The sequence below is a fragment of the Rhinopithecus roxellana genome, chromosome 5 (genome assembly GCF_007565055.1).
Source record: "Rhinopithecus roxellana isolate Shanxi Qingling chromosome 5, ASM756505v1, whole genome shotgun sequence".
Taxonomy (NCBI): Eukaryota; Metazoa; Chordata; class Mammalia; order Primates; family Cercopithecidae; genus Rhinopithecus; species Rhinopithecus roxellana.
Window position 1 is genome coordinate 52,549,906 of NC_044553.1, and position 15,464 is coordinate 52,565,369.

At 42.7% G+C, this 15,464-nt stretch overlaps 1 protein-coding gene across 6 annotated transcripts in view; it reads left to right on the forward strand.

Annotated features, from left to right (window-relative positions):
* Positions 1 to 15,464, forward strand: part of HECTD1 (HECT domain E3 ubiquitin protein ligase 1) — a 112,895-nt gene that overhangs the window by 20,506 nt on the left and 76,925 nt on the right. For all 6 annotated transcript variants that reach the window (XM_030931676.1, XM_010374654.2, XM_010374658.2 and 3 more), the window contains exons 3-4: positions 11,598 to 11,832; positions 14,940 to 15,167. In XM_030931676.1, the coding sequence (XP_030787536.1) occupies positions 11,598 to 11,832; positions 14,940 to 15,167 (463 nt within the window). The remainder of the gene's footprint in view (positions 1 to 11,597; positions 11,833 to 14,939; positions 15,168 to 15,464) is intronic.

Genomic DNA, 15,464 nt, shown 5'->3' on the forward strand with positions numbered 1-15,464 from the left:
AGAGAGATGGAAGTGGATTCAGTTGTTTGTGTTGTGGGAAAGTTGGGGGCAGGTGGGTATACCTCAGTCCAGTAGCTGGGACTATAGGCGTGCACCACCATGCCCAACTAATTATTTAAATTTTTGTAGAGATAGGAGGTGGGTGACCCTGTGGGAATTGGGCCAGGATGAAGTTGTGTGTGGAGGGATGGGGGTATATTTGTGAGGGATTGGGCATGTGTGGTGGAGGTCGGTAAGGGAGCTGAAGGAATTCTTTTCATTTGGCTTCTCATTCTAGATGCAAAAAAAAGTTATTCAGCATGTAAAACATTAGTGTCACTTCTGTGCAGGAAACTCTGCTCCTTGCTGTGTGAAATAAATCCCTAGTCCTGAGGAGCTTTTAGGAGAGAGTTACAATGGATAAGAAGAAATAAAATATAAATTGTAAAGGTAAGAGAAAAAACAGGCCTGTTTGGGGTGATTAGGGAAGGTAGTCTAAAAGTCTAGGAGGTGACATTTAGGCTGAGATAGGAAGAATAACAAGGCCAGGAGCGGTGGCTCACGCCTGTAATCTCAGTACCTTGGGAGGCCAAGGCGGGTGTATCACAAGGTCAGGAGTTCGAGACCAGCCTGGCCAATATGGTGAAACCTCATCTCTACTAAAAATACAAAAATTAGCCAGGTGTGGTGGTGGTTGCCTGTAATCCCAGCTAGTTGGGAGGCTAAGGCAAGAGAATCGCTTGAACCCAGGAGGCAGAGGTTGAAGTGAGTTGAGATCGTGCCACTGCACTCCAGCCTGGGCGACAGAGCGAGACTCCATCTCAAAGAAAAAAGAATAACAAAGAGCCAGCTGTGAAAAGAGTTGGGGAAAAGGATTTTAGACAGATGGAACAGCACACACATTAGCTTCTTTCTATCTATCTATCTATCTGTCTATCTGTCTATAACTGTTTCTGCATTTTGAAAACCATGTGTTCAGGCCAGGTGTGGTGACTCACGCCTGTAATACCAGCACTTTGGGTGGCCAAGGTGGCCAGATCACCTGAGGTCTGGAGTTTGAGACCAGCCTGGCCAATGTGCTGAAACCACATCTCTACTAAAAAATACAAAAATAAATCTAGCCAGGCCCAGTGGCTTGTGCCTGTAGTCCCATCTCCTTGGGAGGCTGAGGCAGGAGAATTGCTTGAACCCAGGAGGCAGTGAGCTGAGATTGTGCCACTGCACTTCAGTGATGGAGCAAGACTCCATTTCAAAAAGAAAAACAAAAAACCATGAGTTCGTACAAGTATTTCTAGTTCTAATCTAACACCACAGGGCTCATGCTGGTTTTCTCTTTCTGTATTTTCAGTTCTCTTTTCCTTCAGTGAGAAACGTGGCTCCCACTATCCCTAATATATTTATTTGATCAATTCTCCTGTATGTATCAGTTGCCCATCACTGGGACATTCCATTGCACAAATGTCCTGTTAATTTTGCTCATGCTGTAATATCCTGTACCAGAACGATCTCCTCTTCTTTCCAGATATGCTGCTCCTCAGTGCCAGTGCTGGACATAACTCTTATGTAGATGTGTGAGGGGTTATTCCAGTAGTCCAAACCAGACTTTGAAGTTGGCTTAGAGGTTCTTTATTTGATTTTAATTTAATTTAATTTTATTTTTGAGAAAGTCTCACTCTGTCGCCCAGGCTGAAGTACAGCGGCGTGATCTCGGCTCACTGCCCCCTCCGCCTCCAGGGTTCAAGCAATTCTCCTACCTCAGCCTCCCAAGGAACTGGGACTATAGGCACAAGCCACTGCCCCTTACTAATTTGATTTTTTTGTATTTTTTAGTAGAGACAAGGTTTCGCCACATTGGCCAGGCTGGTCTTGAACTCTGTAAGTCAAGTGATCAGCCCATCTTGGCCTCCCAAAGTGCTGGGATTACAGGCATGAGCCACTGCGCCCCGCCTGTTTTTGCCCAGGCTGGAGTGCAGTGGTGTGATCTTGGCTCACTGCAACCTCCACCTCCCAGGTTCAAGTGATTATCCTGCCTCGGCCTCCCAAGTAGCTGGGATTACAGGCATGTGCTACTACGTCTGGTTGATTTTTTGTATTTTTAATAGAGATGGGGTTTCGCATGTTGGCCAGGCTGGTCTCGAACTTGCCTCTAGTGATCCGCCCACCTCGGCCTCCCAAAGTGCTAGGATCGTAGACATGAGCCACTGTGCCTGGCCCGTAGGATCTATTTTGGAGGGCTTAATTGGTGGGATTTTATTTTTTTTTTTTTGAGATGGAGTTTCACTCTTGTTGCCCAGGCTGGAGTGCAGTGGCATGATGTTGGCTCACTGCAACCTCCGCCTCCTGGGTTCAGGCAGTTCTCATGCCTCAGCCTCCTGAGTAGCTAGGATAATGGACACGTGCCACTGTGCCTGGCTAATTTTTGTATTTTTAGTGGAGATGGGGTTTCACCATGTTGGTCAGGCTGGTCACCTACTCTTGACCTCAGGTGATCCACCTGGCTCGGCCTCCCAAAGTGCTGGGATTACAAGTGTGAACCACCATGCCCGGCCTAATTGGTGGGATTTAACTGATGGGTTGGGTGTGTAATGTGAGGAAAATGGGAGGAAGTCAATAATGATTCTCAGCTTTTTGGCTTTCTGGATGGTTGACATTTACTATGATGGAGGTTTGGGAATAGAGGCACACATCAGGAGTTTTGTTTTGAATATACTCATTTTAAGATGCCTGTGATATTTCTAAATGGAGATAGTGATATTGAGTCAGTCTGGGGTGGAGAATATACTTAGGGAGTTTTTGTGATATGTAGATGAGATTTATATTTGTGGTGTATGAACTAAGAGAGTGGATGAAATCTGTTAAAGAGGTAATTAAAGAGATAGCAAAGATGACGAGGGAATCTAGGAAGGAGGCTGGAGTGGAAAACCAGGGGAGTCATAAATCGAGGGAAAATTGAAGAAAATACTCATTCCAGACCGTGAAAGAAATGTAGCAGAATTTTAGGTATTGTGCTCATTTAAGGTTGGTGATCATAAATTTATAGTGAGGTCAAATTTCCTGATAATGTGAATATTTTTTCTTTGTCAATCCCTGTTGACATAGATTCAGACCTAGGGAATGTGGGTGGTCGTTCATTTAGCCAGAAATGGGGCAAGGGATTTGAGAGTTTTGCTCATAGAAGGTAGTTGAGTGCTTGTCCAATAACCACAAAGGTCAAGTTGAATTATCTTTTTTTTTTTTTTTCAGACGGAGTCTTGCTCTGTCGCCCAGGCTGGAGTGCAGTGGCTGGATCTCAGCTCACTGCAAGCTCCGCCTCCCGGGTTTACACCATCCTCCTGCCTCAGCCTCCAGAGTAGCTGGGACTACAGGCGCCCGCCACCTCGCCCGGCTAGTTTTTTGTATTTTTAGTAGAGACGGGGTTTCACCATGTTAGCCAGGATGGTCTCGATCTCCTGACCTCGTGATCCGCCCGTCTCGGCCTCCCAAAGTGCTGGGATTACAGGCTTGAGCTACCGCGCCCGGCCTATCTTTTTTTTTAACAGGGTCTCACTTTGTTGTCCAGGCTGGAGTGCAGTGTATGATTATGGCTCATTGTAGTGTGGACCTCCCTGGTTTCATGTGATCCTCCTGTCTCAGCCTCCTGGGTAACTGGGACCTCAGGTGCGTCCCACACCTGCTAAATTTTGTGTTTTTTGTAGAGACGAGGTTTTACTATGTTGGCCAGCATGGTCTTGAAGTCCTGGGCTCAAGTGATCTGCCCACCTCAGCCTCCCAAAGTGCTGGGATTACAGGCATCAGCTACCATGCTTGGCCTCAAGTTGAATTATCTATCAACACAGGGTTTCTCTGAAATGATGCTATGAAATTCCCTAACAGTGAAAGCATCAGTTTTTTTTTTGTTTTGTTTCTTGTTTTTTTGTTTTTTTTGAGACAAAGTCTCTCTCGCTCTGTCGCCCAGGCTGGAGTGCAGTGGCGCGATCTTGGCTCACTGCAAGCTCTGCCTCCCACGTCTTGCGTCAGTCTCCCGCGTAGCTAGGACTACAGGTGCCCACCACCACGCCCAGCTAACTTTTTTATTTTTAGTGGAGACGGGGTTTCACCGTGTTAGCCAGGATAGTCTCGATCTCCTGACCTCAAGATCCGTCCGCCTTGGCCTTCCAAAATGCTGGTATTATAGGCCTGAGCCACTGTGCCCGGCCAGAAGCATCAGTTTTTAAATCTTATGTGTTTAAATTACAATGGCTATATTAAAGCAGAATATCCAGCCATGTATCTATTAGGAAATAACACTTGTTATTTGTTGTAGTTTCAATGTGAACTTTCAGGTAATACAATTCTCTCAACTATCTGTATTTTTTAGAATTAAGTAATTAATGTTGGCATTTTCTTCCCTGTGTGCTTGATTTATAGTTAGATTTTTGAGATTTTGTAATTGGCTTTTCAGTTGTGAATAAAAACTATTAACCTATATGCATATGTGTGTATGTGTATATATATGTATATGTATACGTACATTTTTTAAGAGAATCTTACTCTGTTGCCCAGGCTGAAGTGTGTTGCGTGTGATCATGGCTCACTGCAGCCTTGAACTCCTGGGCTCAAGTGATCCTCTTGCCTCAGCCTCCCAAATAGCTGGTACTGCAGGCATGTGCCACTATGCTGGCTCATTTTTTTTTGAGACAGGGTGTGTGGCTCACCCAGGCTAGAGTGCAGTGGCATGATCTTGGCTCACTGCAACCTCTGCCTCTTAGACTCAAGTCATCCTCCCACCTAAGCCTTCCAAGTAGCTGGGACCACAGGTGCACGCCTCCATGCCTGGCTAATTTTTGTATTTTTTGTAGTGATGGGGTCTTACTTTGTTGTCCAGCCTGGTCTTGAATTCTTAGGAGCTCAAGAGGTCCACCTGGCTCGGCCTCCCAAAGTGCTGGGATTACAGGTGTGAGCCACTGCACCCAGCTGCCTTATTTTTTAATGTTTTTTTTTAGAGACAGGGATCTCACTGTCTTGCCTAGGCTGGTCTAGAAATCCTGGGCTCAAGTGATCATCCTGCCTCAGCCTTCTGAGTAGCTGGGATTATAGGAGTGAGTTACTGTGCACGGCTTAACCTGTATTTTAATTGAGTACTTTTGTTAGGAATCTTCTAATAGTGTTTTAAAGTTTTTTTAAAGAAAAGTTTTTAGAATTATGTGTAAGATAATGATTACATCTATTTTCACTTGAATAATATGTCTTCATAACCACTTACAATTTTATTATTTTGGGCAAGGTGTGGTGGCTCACACCTGTAATCCCAGCACTTTAGGAGTCCGAGACGGGAAGATCGCTGGAGCCCAGGAGTTCAAGACTAGCCTGGGCAACATAGCAAGACCTTGTCTCTACAAAAAATAAAAAAATTAACTGGGTGTGGTGGTGCATGCCTGTGGTCCCAGCTACTTGGGAGGCTGATTTGGGAGGATTGCTTGAGCCTGGGAGGTCAAGGATACAGTGAGCTGAGATCGTGCCCCTGCACTTTAGCTTGGGTGACAGAGTGGGATCCTGTCTTAAAAAAAAAAAAAAAAGAAAAGAAAATTTACTATTTCAAGAATTCTCATAAGTTTTGAGTTGTGATGACACAAAATTATTGGAATAGCTTTTGACTTAAAAGGCCCTCCATTGGGTTCAGCAGAATTTCTCTTCTCTGAAGACTGAATTATCTGAATTTGAGTTAACATTGTTTACTTAGATAATTTTGACCAATCTTGAATTTCATGTGCTAAAATTTCATGTGTTGGAAATTTTATTTGCTGTGCTAGTCTATTTTAAATTAATAGATAAACAAAGGGGAAATAATATACACTTGAATTCATTACGAAAAAAACTGTTGTTTATTTTTAAAACCTCACTTATGAGCAACTGAATTTATAACAGAATAAACTTTAGAGCAAATTTACCTGTTCCATTATGTAAGTATTGATAGCATGAGAGATATCCAAGTTCGTTAACTTTGAGTTAACTTTCAAAAATTTGTTACTCATGTATACCTTTTTGCTAATACAGTTCATGTAAATACAGTATAATTATATTTATGTATATTTAGATAAAATATAACAAATTATGTATATTTTTAATGTATATGTTTTCACATACTGATTGCTAGAAGGTTACTGAGTTTTACATCAAATTTCTTGCTTTATTTTTAGGAATCTGATTTGGGATTTTTTTACCTTTCTTGTGTGTAAAGTAAATTTGTTAAGTTTTCATATTAAAGAGATAATTTTCAAGAATTTGGCTGTATTTGCCGTAAATTAGTGGCCCTATTACAGGAAGTATCACTTAAATGAAAGGAGTCTGCCTAATCCAGCTGATTTCCTTTCGCATTGGCAATTAATGTATTTATAATAGTAGCTTATAGTAATGTGAATTTTTGTTTGTTTGTTTGATTTAATTACTATTTTTTGAGATAGAGTCTCGCTCTGTTGCCCAGGCTGGAGTGCAGTGGCGTGATCTCGGCTCACTGCAAGCTCCACCTCCCGGGTTCATGCCATTCTCCTGCCTCAGCCTCTCGAGTAACTGGGACTACAGGCACCTGCCACCACACCTGGCTGATTTTTTTGTGTTTTTAGTAGAGGTGGGGTTTCACTGTGTTAGCCAGGATGGTCTTGATCTCCTGACCTCGTGATACGCCCACCTCTGCCTCCCAGAGTGCTGGGATTATAGGCATGAGCCACCGTGCCCGGCCTGTAATGTGAGTTTTTATTAGCAAAACTCATAGAAAGAAAAACTCTTTATCATATTACTAGTTTAATAGGAATGTTGGTTGGGCACAGTGGCTCATGCCTGTAATCCCAACACTTTGGGAGGCTGAGGTGGGCAGATTGCTTGAGCTCAGGAATTCGAGACCAGCCTGGGCAACATGGCAAAACCGCATCTCTACAAAAAAATTTTTTTTTTTTTTTTTTTGAGACGGAGTCTCGCTCTGTCGCCCGGGCTGGAGTGCAGTGGCCGGATCTCAGCTCACTGCAAGCTCCGCCTCCCGGGTTTACCGCCATTCTCCTGCCTCAGCCTCCGAGTAGCTGGGACTACAGGCGCCCGCCACCTCGCCCGGCTAGTTTTTTGTATTTTTTAGTAGAGACGGGGTTTCACCGTGTTAGCCAGGATGGTCTCGATCTCCTGACCTCGTGATCCACCCGCCTCGGCCTCCCAAAGTGCTGGGATTACAGGCTTGAGCCACCGCGCCCGGCCAAAAAATTTTTTAAAAACTAGCTGAGCTGGGCGCGGTGGCTCATGCCTGTAATCCCAGCACTTTGGGAGGCCGAGACGGGCGGATCACGAGGTCAGGAGATCGAGACCATCCTGGCTAACACGCTGAAACCCCGTCTCTACTAAAAAAGTACAAAAACTAGCCGGGTGTGGTGGCGGGCGCCTGTAGTCCCAGCTGCACGGGAGGCTGAGGCAGGAGAATGGCATGAACCCGGGAGGCGGAGCTTGCAGTGAGTGGAGATCGCTCCACTGCACTCCAGCCTGGGCGACAGAGCGAGACTCCGTCTCAAAAAAAAAAAACTAGCTGGGCATGTTGGCATAAACCTGTGGTCCCAGCTACTTGGGAGGCTTAGGTAGGAGGAAGGTTGAGCCCAGAAGGTTGAGGCTGCAGGAGCCTGATTACACCACTGCACTCCAGCCAGGGCGACAGAGCAAGACCTTGTCTGAAAAAAAAAAAAAAAAAAGAGGCCGGGCGCAGTGGCTCAAGTTTGTAACCCCAGCACTTTGGGAGGCCTACATGGGTAGATCATTTGAGGTCAGAAGTTCTAGATCAGCCTGGCCAACATGGTGAAACCCCATTCTCTACTAAAAGTAGAAAAATTAGCTGGGCATGTGGTAGGCGCCTGTAGTCCCAGCTACTCAGGAGGTTGAGGCAGGAGAATTACTTTACCCCAGGAGGTGGAGGTTGCAGTGAGCCGAAATGGTGTCACTGCACTCCAGCCTGGGTAACAGAGTGAGACTGTCTCAAAAAAAAAAAAAAAAGGAAAAAACCTTCTTTGATTTTCCTTGAGACCTTGATATAAAAAAAAATGCATTTTACATATGAAGGAATATGCCCCAAATACCTTCTTACTGTTGAAAAAGTAACTCAACAGCTGAAAAAATTATTGTTTTGGCCAATAGCCAAAGGCACAACAGATGTTTCTTAGGAACACGGTTGATCACAATTAAAATCTGGGACCCTATGAGGTTAGAGCTTTCTGGGTCTTTTTTAAACTGGCGTTGTGTGTGTTTTGTTTTTTTTTTTTTTTTTTTTTTTTTTGAGACAGAGTCTTGCTCTGTTGCCCAGGCTGGACTGCACAGGTGCGATCATGGCTCACTGTAGCCTTGATCTCCTGGGTTCAAGTGAGCCTTCTGCCTCGGCCTCCCGAGTAGCCAGGACCACAGGTGCTCACTACCAGCCTGGCTAGCTTTTTGGTTTTTTGTAGAGATGAGGTCTACTTGGGATGCCCAGGCTGTTCTCGAACTCCTGGACTCAAGCACTCCTCCCATCTTGGCTTCCCAAAGTGTTGGGATTACAGAGTGATCCACTGTACCCAGCCTAAACTGGCTCTTTAACTATACTTGTTCAGGAAATTCATCATGTTTTAGGGAACACAGCAGGAACTATTATTCCCCAAATTAACAAATACTGCATTCCCCCATGAAATGTATTGTTTATACTAAGCATTGCTCTTAAATTTTATTTTATTTTTTGATGTGCGGTTTTTACCCTGGGTAAGAAAAATGGATGAATAATTGTATTAATATAAAGCATATGGTAAATCTGTTCTTGTCATTTGATACTTGGACTATCAACTTCATCGTTTTATTCTTTATTCACAAACTAGTATTTTCTAAAGAAAACACATTACTCTTTTAGACCGTGTTTTTTCTTTAGTATTAACACTTTAACAGTCTCTTCTCATTTCTTCCGTCTACTGCATATGCATATGTAGAGCATACGTATTATGCTCTAACAAGGCTTAAGATTCTGATATGCTAGGCAGTTTTGTGACCTTACCTGAGAACTATGGGACTAGCTCTTACAACCTAGCCTCAAGGCATTTAATTCCTGACTTAGAAATATTACAAATGACTACATGTCATAGGTTGCCAGTGTTGCTGGCTAATAAAAAACACCTCTGGCTGGGTGGAGTGGCTCATGTCTGTAATCCCAGCACTTTGGGAGGTTGAGGCAGGCAGATCACTCGAGGCCAGGAGTTCATTACCAGCCTGGCCACCATGGCAAAACCCCATCTCTAGTAAAAATACAAAAATTAGCTGGGTGTGGTGGCGTGCGCCTGTAATTGTAGCTGTGCTGGAGGCTGAGGCACAAGAATTGCTTGAACGTGGGAGACGGAGGCTGCAGTGAGCCAAGATCATGCCACTGCACTCCAGTCTGGACAACAGAGCGAGACTGTCAAAAAAACAAACAAAAACCTGTGTTTAATCAATGATTACTCAGTCATTGCATGAAAGATGTCTTCTATAAATGTTTTATTTTTATGTATTTTTTTTAATAGTGAGTCTTGCCATGTTGCCAGGCTGATCTTGAACCGCCTCAGCCTCCCAAAGTGCTGAGACTGCAAGTGTGAGCCATCATACTGGCCCTAAAATTTTTTTGACAATATTCTTTCTTCTGAACCCTTTAAATTAAGAGTCATCTAAGCTGATATTAAACCGTAGAGTTAGATGTACTTTAACATTCATACAGAGTTTTTTTTTTTTTTAAGATGGAGTTTTGCTCTTGTTGCCCAGGCTGAAGTGCAGTGGCATGATCTCAGCTCACTGCAACCTCTGCCTCCTGGGTTCAAGCAATTCTCCTGCCTCAGCCTCCTGAGTAGCTGGAATTACAGGTGCCCGCCACTATACCCAGCTAATTATTTTGTATTTTTAGTAGAGACGGGGTTTCATCATGTTGGCCAGGCTGGTCTTGCTGACCTCAGGTGATTCACCTGCCTCGGCCTCCCAAAGTGCAAAGATTACAGGCGTGAGCCACCAGGCCTGGCCTCATACAGATATTTCTTAAAGGCTACTAAAGGTATGGGAAATACTCGTTTGCATGCACTAAAAATGGGAGAATAAATTATTCCATTAAAATGTTGAGGATATTACCCTTTTTGTTATCTGTAGCTATAGTTTAGTCTGTCTAGAGAAATTAGAATAATGTATTTGATGTCACATAGCTGAGGTTTCTACTAAATGTAAATTATGATCTTTTCATATTTTAAGTGTTGATAAAATATAGGGAGTATTACTGATATCTCAGAAATTCTATTTTTGATGGAACTGTCTTGTACAGGTTTGTGTAATAAGCATTAGAGTGTTAGAGAGGATGGGGACTAAAGTTTAATATGCTTGACACTGAGCTGTTTTTAATGTGTATGATTTCATTTAATCTTCATAACCATTTAAAAGTATTATTTTATTTATTTATTTATTTATTTATTTAGAGACGTAGTCTCGCTCTTTCACCCAGGTTGGAGTGCAGTGGCACAATATCAGCTTACTTCAACCTCCCTGTCCCGGGCTCAAGTGATTTTCCTGCCTCAGCCTCCCAAGTAGCTGGGACTACAGGCATGTGCCACGACGCCCAGCTAATTTTTGTATTTTTAGTAGAGATGGGGTTTTACCATGTTGGCCAGGCTGGTCTTGAACTCCCGACCTCAAGTGATCCACCCACCTTGGCCTCCCAAAATACAAGGATTACAGGCATGAGCCACCGTGCCTGGCCTAAAGTAGGTGTTATTTAGCTATTACTTGTGCTTTACAAGTAAGGAAACAGACGCAGAAAAGTCACACAGTTGCTGTTCTTTTTTTTTACCCCAGTCTTTTAGACCCCAAATCAGTGCTTCTTTCTGAAAAATACGAATTGAGCAGTGTTCTGGCCTTCTGGGGCTTTTAAGTGAGTAAGGAAATAAAGTGATACGTTAAACAGTATATGTGCTGCTTTTATGCGGTTTAAGGAACATGAAAGTACCACTTAAGTATTTGGGAGGTTAAGGAAGGTTTTATAGAGCAGTTCATGTTTGAGGTGAGTATGGAATTTTTTTTTTTTTTTTTTTTTGAAATGGAGTTTGTTTTGCTCTTGTCGCCCAGACTGGAATACAGTGGCGCGATCTCGGCTCACTGCAACCTCCATCTCCCAGGTTCAAGCGATTCTCCTGCCTCAGCCTCCCGAGTAGCTGGAATTACAGGTGCCCGCCACCACACCCGGCTAATTTTTTGCATTTTTAGTAGAGATGGGGTTTCACCATGTTGGGCAGGCTGGTCTCCAACTCCTGACCTCAGGTGGTCTGTCCGCCTCGGCCTCCCAAAGTGCTGGGATCATAGGCATGAGCCACCATGCCTGGCCGATTTTTTTTTTTTTTTTTAAACATGGTTTCAAGTTAATGCTGCTATTTTAAACCATTTACACCTTGGTATTTTCAACAGTGATGAAATTAGCATGTATTGCTATGGAAGCAAAAACAATGTGAGAAATATTACCTAATAAACATTCAGACACGGTATTGAGCACAGTATGTTATATTATAACTTTTTATTTTCTGTTATTTTATTAATATTTTGCTGTTAAGAATTTAATAACCCTAGATGTAATATGATTTCTTTCACTACAGATGTCCTCCTCGCACTTTCTTACCAGCCCTTTGCAAAATTTTTCTTGATGAAAGTGCTCCAGACAATGTATTAGAGGTGACAGCCCGTGCCATAACATACTACTTGGATGTATCTGCAGAATGTACCCGAAGGATTGTTGGGGTCGATGGAGCTATAAAAGCACTTTGTAATCGTTTGGTTGTAGTTGAACTTAACAACAGGACTAGCAGAGACTTAGCTGAACAATGTGTAAAGGTAAGTGTTATTTATTGGCTCATTACTTATTTTTCTTGGACCTCTCAGGGATGAGTATTGGCTCATTTAAACATCACATAGAGACTGAAAAATATATTTACTAAAAAAAAATTCTTCCTATTTTCAGTCTTACTTTATTGAGAGTAGTTGAGAACAGTGGAAATCACAACCCTTGTGGTACCAAAGGAGGTCCCATAGGCTTGGGAAAAGAAATTTTATCTTAGAAGGAAAACTGTAGGTCATTGCTATGTTCTGTGCTGCTTCAGTGCACTTCAGTTCCTGGTAGTCTCTTAGAGATAGGTTATCCCTGTTCTTACCCCAAATAATTTTGTATTATAATAGTAACAACCACCACCCACCAGTGCTAGGCGTTATTCTGAGCACTTTAAGGTATTAACTCATTTAATCTTCACAGCGACTCTATACAGGATAGGTTGGTGCCAGGAATATTATCTTTTTTTTTTTTTTTTTTGAGACAGTCCCTATGTTGCCTAGGCTGGGGTGCAGTGGCACAATGTCAGCTCACTGCAACCTCCGCCTCCCAGTTCTAGTGATTTTCCTGCCTCAGCCTCCCAAGTAGCTGGGACTACAGGTGCCCACCACCATGCCTAGCTAATTTGTTTTGTATTTTTGGTAGAGATGGGGTTTCACTATGTTGGCCAGGCTGATCTTGAACTCTTGACCTTGTGATGTCCCTGCCTTGGCCTCCCAAAGTGCTGGGATTATAGGCGTGAGCTACCACCCCCTGCTGAATATTATCATTTCCATGTTACAGATGAAAAAAATTCAAGTATGCTGAGGTTAAGGAACGTACTTGGGAGTAGTGAGCAGCAGAGCCAAGACTTAAAGTTTAGGAATTTGAAGATTAGGAAGTCTGGTTCTAGGGCCCAGGGATTTAACTATTTTGCTGTATTCCCTGTAGCGTAAGCTGTTGTCTTCATGTAACTCTAAAACTTTGTGTAGTTCTAAAAGCATTAGTACTAGATTTTACATTTAGTACTAAATGAATACATTTAGATTTTTTTTTTTTTTCTTGAGGCAGTCTTGCTCTGTCTCCCAGGCTGGAGTGCAGTGGTGCAATCTCAGCTCACTGCAACCTCTGCTTCCTGGGTTCAAGCGATTCTCCTGCCTTAGTCTCCTGAGTAGGTGGGACTACAGGTGTGTGCCACCATGTCTGGCTAATTTTTTGTATTTTCAGTAGAGATAGGGTTTCACCATGTTGGCCAGGCTGGTCTCGAACTCCTGACCTCAGGTGATCTATCTGCCTTGGCCTCCAAGGTGTTGCTGGGATTACAGGCTTGAGTCACTGTGCCCAGCCCCTGATTATTATTATTATTATTATTTTATGATTTCTGCTTCATTCTTTTTATGGTTCTTGCTGCTTTAGGTTAGCATTTCTCAAATTTTTTGTCTCAGGATCCCTTTACAAGTCTTAAATAATTGAGGATACCCAAAGAGCTTTTGTTTATATAGGTTTTGTCTATTTATTCAGCATATTAGATACTGAAACTGATAAATTTAAAATATTAATTACATGTTATTCATAATAGCTTTAATGAAAAATAACTTTTTTTTTTCTTTTTTTTTGAGACAGAGTGTCGCTCTGTTGCCCAGGCTGGAGCGCAGTGGTGCGATCTCGGCTCACTGCAAGCTCCGCCTCCTGGGTTCACGCCATTCTCCTGCCTCAGCCTCCCGAGTAGCTGGGACTACAGGCGCCTGCCACCACGCCCGGCTAATTTTTTGTATTTTTAGTAGAGACAGGGTTTCACCGTGTTAGCCAGGATGGTCTCGATCTCCTGACCTCGTGATCCACCCGCCTTGGCCTCCTGAAGTGCTGGGATTACAGGCGTGAGCCACTGCGCCCAGCCAAAAAATAACTTTTTAAAATAAACAAGTTAGTGAGAAGACTGGAATTGTTAGGCATTTTTGCAAGTCTCTTAAGAACACTCTGTCTTTAACAGTAGACAGCTGGATCTCCTATCTGCTTCTGCATTCAGTCTAGTACAATATCACACCATGCTTAGCTTCTGGAAACTGCTACCCTAGACTCATGAGAATGAGAATGAAAAAGACTAATAGTGCTAGAGTATTATTACAAGCTTTTGCTAAATTACTTGTAGTTCTTTAGCTTGCGATACAGATTTCACTTTCTAAACCTGCACTGTCCGGTATGGTAGCCAAGTGAGTCTACTGAGCACTTCAAATGTGGCCACTCCAAATAGAGATGTGTTGTAAGTATAAAGTATACCTGCAGTTTTAAAGACTATACATAAAAGACTATAATATGTATCAGTAATTTTCTATACTGATTTCATGTTGAAATGATGATGCCTGGATATATTGGGTTAAATAAAATGTTATTTTTATTATTATTATTTTTGAGACGGAGTTTCATTCTTGTTGCCTAGGCTGGAGTGCGGTAGCACGATCTCGGCTCACCACAACCTCCGCCTCCCAGATTCAAGTGATTCTCCTGCCTCAGCCTCCCGAGTAGTTGGGATTAGAGGCATGTGCCACCATGCCTGGCTAACTTTATATTTTTTAGTAGAGATGGGATTTTTTTCATGTTGGTCAGGCTGGTCTCAAACTCCCAACCTCAAGTGATCTGCCCGCCTCGGCCTCCCAAAGTGCTGGGATTACAGGCGTGAGCCACTGCGCCTGGCTATTAATATTATTTTTTGAGACAGAGTCTCACTGTCTTGCTCAGGATGGGAGTGCAATGGTGTGATCATGGCTCACTGCAGCCTCGACCTCGTAGGCTCAAGTGATCCTCTAGCCTCAACCTCCTGAGTAGCTGGGACTATAGCACATGCCACTACTATGCCTGGCTAATTTTTGTATGTTTTGTAGACATCAGATTTTGCCAAGTTGCCCAGGTTAGTCTTGAACTTCTGGGCTCAAGCGAACTGCCCACCTTGGCTTCCCGAAGTGCTGGGATCACAGATGTGAGCTACCACACCCATCTAAAATATATTATTAAAATTAATTTCATTTGTTTCACTTTTCTGTTTTTAATGTGTCACTAATAAATTTGGAGAGCGCATTATTTCTGTGGTTGTTGAAAATCAGGCTTGCATTCTTTTGTTACGTTTGTTTTACTATTATAGGTATTAGAACTGATATGTACTCGTGAGTCAGGAGCAGTCTTTGAGGCTGGTGGTTTGAATTGTGTGCTTACCTTCATTCGTGACAGTGGACATCTAGTTCATAAAGACACCTTGCACTCTGCCATGGCTGTGGTATCAAGACTCTGTGGCAAAATGGAGCCTCAAGATTCTTCTTTAGAAATTTGTGTAGAATCTCTGTCTAGTTTATTAAAACATGAAGATCATCAGGTAAATAAGTTGCTGTTATTTACTTTCCATTTTCAGAAAGTGATTCTTAGTGTCCCCTATTTATAATTATGATTAATTTGTGCTTTCCACTTGATGAAATAGAGGTAATTCCATCTTCTTTCTCTCATCTCTCCATGTGGTAATCTCCATTTTGGGAATGAAACTTTTCAGATTATAGATGTGATACATGTTTATTCTTAAAATTTAAATACCATAAAAATATTTTTACAGCTGTACTTGTACTGAGTATAATTTTGTTGACTTGGTGCAGTTTTGTTGACCTGATTTTGTTGACTT